At 29.8% G+C, this 6,923-nt stretch overlaps 1 protein-coding gene across 1 annotated transcript; it reads left to right on the top strand.

Moving 5' to 3' along the window:
• Positions 1-593: 593 nt before the first annotated feature.
• LOC111009978 (Integrase-type DNA-binding superfamily protein) lies at positions 594-1,606 on the top strand. The gene has a single exon (XM_022283228.2). The coding sequence runs from the start codon at positions 620-622 to the stop codon at positions 1,211-1,213; it is 594 nt and encodes a 197-aa protein (XP_022138920.1). The 5' UTR covers positions 594-619; the 3' UTR covers positions 1,214-1,606.
• The last annotated feature ends 5,317 nt before the right edge of the window (positions 1,607-6,923 follow it).

Raw genomic sequence — 6,923 nt, 5'->3', positions numbered from 1 at the left:
TCACAATGGTGACTTTTTGAAAAGTTGAAGAAGAAAAATAAACTCTAAAATATAAATGGTAAATTAACGAGAATTGATCCATTAAACTAATTCGCTTAGCTAGATATTTATTTATGTATTTTTATAAATAGGTACCTTCCTACATTTCTACTATTAAAAAAATTGACAACTATTTATTCTATTTTCTTTTTCTTTCTTTGTACATTCATCTCTTTTAGTTGTCAACTTTTTAAGGGTAGTAAATAGAATATACTAGTTTATTTACTGTCAACTAAATTTTTCTAAAATCAATTTTTTAATTTGACAAAAAGGGGAGTGATTTTGACAATAACAAAAAGTGATTTTGGGCACGCTAAAATCACTTCGGAACGGACCTTAATTTAGTTTGGTTCGGGATTTTGGGGGCTTAAAGAAGAGAAGAGGGAAGCCAAGTGTGTAGAGGAGATCCCACCAGAGAATCCAGTTGGTGACACGATCCCAGTGATTCGTCATCCCCAACTAGTGGACTTCCCCCACCTGATGCCACGTCTCCCTTCACCCTCTCACTATAAATTTACACTTCTCCGGACCCTCTCTTCCATCCAACAGCCTTCAATTTCTCAACTAAATTTCAAAACACATGGAGAGAAAGCAGCAGCCCAACCCCAACCCCAAAACCAACCATAACCATAATAACAAAACCATGGGTCAGGCTCAGGCTCAGGCTCAGGCCAGCTCTAGGAAGGGCTGCATGAGGGGCAAGGGCGGCCCTGAGAACGCTGCTTGCACTTTCAAAGGCGTCCGCCAGCGCACCTGGGGCAAATGGGTCGCCGAGATTCGCGAGCCGAATCGCGGGGCTCGCCTCTGGCTCGGCACCTTCGACACTTCCCAAGAAGCTGCCGTGGCCTATGACGCTGCCGCCAAGAAGCTCTACGGCTCTGAAGCTAAGCTCAACCTTCCCCAAATCTCTGCTGCGCAGCCGGTTGCTACTAATCCCCCGGTCTCAAATAATAATGATATTGCTTCTTCCAGTGCCACGCCAAACTCGTGCCCTACCAAGACGATGTCTCGACTGGAGGAGTTTGGAGGGCTCTGGGGGAACGAGAACGTGAACGTGGACGACTCAATATGGAAGGAGGCACTGATGTCTTTGGACTTTCCCATCATTGAAGATGAACAAGGGTTTTTCTTCGATGGAGTGAGCACTTGGGACACCTTGCACTGGTGCATCTAATTTCTCCTACACAGCTATAAAAAGTTGTAAATAAGTATATTACAACTTTTTATGTTAAATATTGAGTTAATTATCATGAGCTAAACCAGGGGTATTTTACCTATGTATATGTTTGTGTGTATGTGTGTACTACTCGATCTCCAGGAAGGATAAAAATAAGCTTTTTTTTAGATTTTCAAAGGGTTCTTCTCCAGAAAAGATAAAAATAAGTCTTCTTAGGTTTACAAAGGATTCTTGTTAAGATCATCCTTGTTTGTATGTTGTGTTCGTTTAAGAGTTTTTTTCCTGATGGAAGAAAGAGAGGCCAGAGTTCATAAGTATGTTGTATGTATATATATATATATATATATATATATATGTAATATATAAGTGTGTGGTGTGGATTATTATGAATTATATGTTTCATATTATGGCTTAAAATTATATTTATAAGTGTATTCACATATCACTCCTATCTAATTCAGTTTTGAATCCTATTAATCATAGCCATTCTATTATGTAGCCTAAATTATACTTATAAATTTGGATCATAGATCACTTATTTAGTTCAATTTTAAATAGATTTTTCGTTCCCTACCATGGGGTTTAAATCATTGATATATAGATTTTTCGTTCCCTATCATGGGGTTTAATTTGATATATATGTATATGTATGTGTGTATGTATAGATGAACTTGCTAGAAGTTGCTAGAAGTTCATAATTATATTATTATGAATTATATATTTCATATTGCAGCGGTTCACATTATCACCCTTGTAGCTTAAATTATAATTATAAATTTGGATGACAAATCACTTATTTAGTTTAATTTTAAATAGAATTTTAGGTCCGTTAATTTAGTTCAATTATAATTTTAAAATAGATTTTTTAATCATGGATATTTACATCTGTGTATGTCTGTGTGTTGTAAGTATACCCAACTCATATTCACCAGGATAAAAATAAAAAGGGTTCTTGTTCAGATCATAATATTTGTTGGTAGATTCTTCTCCTCCTTTTTTTCCTTATAAAGAAAAACAGAGTAAACGGACTCACTAGAGTTCATAATTATGTAATATATAAATATATGTGGGGTACTGAATTCTTATGAATTATATGTTTCATAGTGTAGCCTAAATTATATTTAGAAGTTTGGTTCATACTCTTAGTTTTCAATTTTAAAGACATTTTGCGAGTCCTTTGATCATAATCATTCTATCATATTGTAGCTTAAATTATAATTATAAGTTTGGAATCACAGATCACTTATTTAGTTCAATTTTAAATTGACCAATCTTCAATTTTAAACAGATGTTTTTGTTATATGTATTTAAAAATTAAGATATGATTTGTTAACTATTTTAATTTTGATTTTTTGTTTTACAAACTATGTGAGATTCCTTACAATTTTGATGAATTTCATTGATATATGTTCATTATCTTTCTTAAAAATACATTTGAATTTTTAGCTAAATAAAAAAAAAAGTTATTAAAATGAATGTTTTCAAATCTCATCTATACTATATGTAAATAGAGCTGGAGGAGAATCTTTATCGTCTCATTTTGCCCTGAACTTTTTAAGATATATCAAGTTTACCGTTCATCTATATTATATATTCTTCTAGAATGCTATTATTTAGAGACGTATGACTCTTCTTCCATTACAAAATTTATAGGGAAAGAGTGTACATTAACAACTATATCTTCTTTCCCCCAAAAATGTCTACGAAAATCAAGTAAAGTATAAAAATTGATGTGAATTCTGAGCATTATGTTTTATAAATTTATAAATTTATGTGAATTATTGTATTGTTATCATATTCTTAGTATTATTTTTTCTAAACTGACATAGAGTTATTGTTGTTTTCTCTTTAATTATTATTTTTAGATCCCTACAAAATTATATTTAATATTTGTATTTATCCTACTTATTTTTGTTTTCATGATCTTTTGGATTTTTTATTTTATGTTTATATTTTTTTTACCTAAGAGATGAACAAGCATGACAATACACTCTCATGCCAACATACAAGCAACTTCCTTCTTCATTGAGATAAATTTAAGAATAGATTGAAAAATTGACTATATAACACATTTTTTTTATGATATTTCAATTCAGCCATAGTTGTAAGACAATGTCTCTGTCCAGGAGACTACAAGTTCCTCTATGAAAAACTGTCCATTCACCAATGCTGAGATTTAAAAAAAAATTTGTATTTATTAATTTTAATTGTTGGGTTTCTAAATTAATGTTAATTTTCTACCTAACTGAGTATCTGACAGTTTCTTAGATTGACGTGGGTAGTTATTGTTATCTTTAACTACTTTTAGATTCTATGTTTATATTTTTTAATTTTTTTACATATATCTGAATTCAAAAATCTATTTAATCTATTAAAGAGGTAGAGTATAAAATTATGTACTCTTGTTATCTTTTAACTTTTAGTTTTTTTAGATTATTTTAATTATTTTATGTAGATTATTTTAAATGATATATATTCATGATACCTTCATGTTTTAATATTTAGTTAAGGTGTTTAATTTAATATTCGGTTAATCTTTTTTCCAGTTTTAAAATATATTCAATTTTTCCAGTATAAATTACCAAAACCTCCACTTTTCTTTTATCCAATTTATGAATGATATGTTATAGGATGATTTTTTTGGTTCCCATATTTAAAAATAGAAATAGGTAAACTAGAAACTTAATTTTTCAAAAGGTTTAATTGGTACGGGAAAGAAATAGGCCATAAAAGGATCAAAATGTTTTTCACGCTCAAATTTTAAGCTCTCATACTCATATAGTTGAGGAGGCAATTCATGAGTTAATTAGCTTGAAGATTGCATAAATAGGAAATGAAAAACGAAGAGATACTTTTTCTATAAATATAGACCAATTTAAATCTCACTTATTTTATTAAAAGTAAATAATTATTTAGTAAATAAATTATATGCCACTGTATAATTTAAAATTTGAAGTTTCTAATTATAATTAGTATTATATTATTTATTATTAATAATAACCCCTTATCATTAAAGATAACTTGCGACCTATTAATTTCTTTTAAGCTTCTATTCAATCAACAAATAGTTTTGATTACCATCTCTTGATATAATGGTATAAAGTATCTCACACTAATCTAATCGAAGCAATTGGATATCCGACTCGCTTTTAATTTTCTAATGAACTCATTTTATTCATTAACTCTATGCACTGTTAAAATTTAACATCAAACATGAGTTCTATTACAAGTCAATGCGCCCTAGTTATGTCAAGGAGAATAATAGAAGACGCCTTAATCTACAAATATTATTAAAAAAATGGTATAGAATAAAATACAATTCGTTAAAACTATATATAGATTATACAAAAATAGTCTACTACAGAAAGAAGTAACAATAACCAGATAACATTTAAGTATTAGTGCAGACTTATAGCAGCTAGCTGAAGATCAGAAATGTAGACCGATCCTAATTTACTTATTTTTTACAACATAATTTAAATTAATATTTGATCTTTATGGTAATATAAATAAAAAAAGTTGGATGTCAGTGAGGTACAGGTAAATGTAGGTTGTTCCCAGATGGGTCTCCATTTATTATCAGTTAGGTTTAGAGCATAGAAGGGTGCTTTCACTTTAATGAGTTTTGAAAGTTTGAGTATTTTGATGGCGTTTGAGGTGTCGCTATTTCTGTTAATATTTAGAGAGAAAAGTTGCGTTGTTCTTTGGAGACATACATGTGTATGAAGAAAAGAAAAAGGGAGAGATTGAGAGAGCTAGAGGGAGAGAGAATTCGTAATGTTCATGCATTTGAAATTAAGTGAATTGGAATGGAAGCAATTGGGAGATACAAACGTTTAAGATAGAACAGCCAGAATTCAAGAAATGATGATTCTGAATTTGAGCATCTCCTGCATGTCTTCCTCTTGTCTGCAAATATCAATGACACCGCCAGTTCGAGTACTGACTCAAGTTTAGGCAAAATTTGTCTCTTGAGCCCAAATTCTAAGAGCTACCAAGTGTAGATTCTCGTGGCGAGTAGGCAAATTCGAACAAGTCGATTGTATGTTTTATGGTAATCTGATGGTGAAGGGAAAATTTTGTTAATGAAATCAGTACTGTTGAATTCTGTTAACTGAGAGTGTTCTGATCATCAGTATTAGTTATGGAAGTGAAATTACACAAAAGTATCGAGGTTTAATCATATGATAGAGCAACTGTGAAAATTATTTAATGAGATCAGTACTGTTTGATTCTGCTGATAGTTTGTACTCGAAAAAAGAAAATTCTACTGATAATTATTGTAGATTCTGCGTAAAGAATTTTGGGGTCGTCACCCATTGAAGGTGCGTTTCGACACCTAATTAGAATATTAAAATTGATCTGCATAAATCGGTTACCATATTTTTATCTTATATTATCCAAGTATCTTATTATAAAAAAAATGTCCTTTATTTTAAAGAATAAGTATTTAATTATAGATTTTGTTTTTATTTTTTATTTTTAAAATATCATTTCGATAAAAACTCAACAACGATTCATTCAACTCTGTAGGTCTCAATCCTAGTCAAGACTTGCCTTAGACAGAGTTCACTTATGACCAATGTTTGGTTAATTATCCAAATATTTTTTTAAAAAATTATTTGATACAATGAGTGGTGTTAGTGTCATTAATTCAATACCATGTTTAAATTTTCTTTTAAATATAAGAAGGCTCTTACCTCAAGAATTTGAGAAGTGATATAATCTCAACTCCGTTGTTGGAATTTACATGACATCGTTTTAGAAAAATCTATTTAATATTATGAAAACTATGATGGTCTCAATGCATCTACACGAGAGTCGAAACTCCACAAGACACATTACTAAGAATTTTCGCGCACCTGCACGGGAGCCGAAACTCCACGAAAGTGCACTACTCAGTCATTAAAATAAAATTATTGTTAAAGAAAGTGATTTTATTTATTATATTATTTTGGAAAACAATATCTTGTGACCAATTTTTAAAATTCAATTATAATTGAACTTGATCAAGCCATAATAGAAATATTTTATTTTTTAGGTTTTCTTATCTTTGTTTTTTGACCCACCATTTCATACGTAATAAGCTAGCAGTTGAAACCCACAAATCAAATTTTACTAAACTTCTAATTTCATTTAACTAATTTAATTAAAGTTGAAATCACACAATATATGATATAAAATTGAGTGGGCATTTATTATTGAGAAATAAAATATTTTTTTTATACTTATTTCAAATAAAACCATAAACTTGCTTGTAGCTAGGCTAGAGATCCATAAAGATTTATTAATAATTTTTATTTTTAGAAAGCAGTCTAGTTTAATTCCCATTTTCATTATGTTAACTTTAATTTTTTAATACATGAAAATTCAATAGATTTATGGAAATAAAACTATACATTAATGTTTAAACCAAACAACTAAAATGTGAACATGTCACTAATATTCATTGAAGATTAGTAGAATTTGTTTTTAAAAATACCACAAATAGTTTGCAATATAAATTTTAACAATATGAAATAAAAATAACAATATAAATTTCAAACCTTCCGTGAATTTGAATTAGAGAAAATGTGGCAGAGAGAATACTGCTACTTTGGAAAGGAGATATGATCCTCTTGATTTTCTCACGGGAAGATGAGAGAGGAGAGAAAAGGATTTTGCATAGATTTTTTAAAGAATCGTATGTGACACATCAGGGAAAAGA

The sequence above is a fragment of the Momordica charantia genome, assembly GCF_013281855.1.
Source record: "Momordica charantia cultivar OHB3-1 chromosome 11 unlocalized genomic scaffold, Mcharantia_2.0 BLBB01000011.1, whole genome shotgun sequence".
NCBI lineage: Eukaryota > Viridiplantae > Streptophyta > Magnoliopsida > Cucurbitales > Cucurbitaceae > Momordica > Momordica charantia.
Note: the sequence above shows the minus strand (reverse complement) of the source record. Positions and strands in the feature narration are given on the sequence as shown.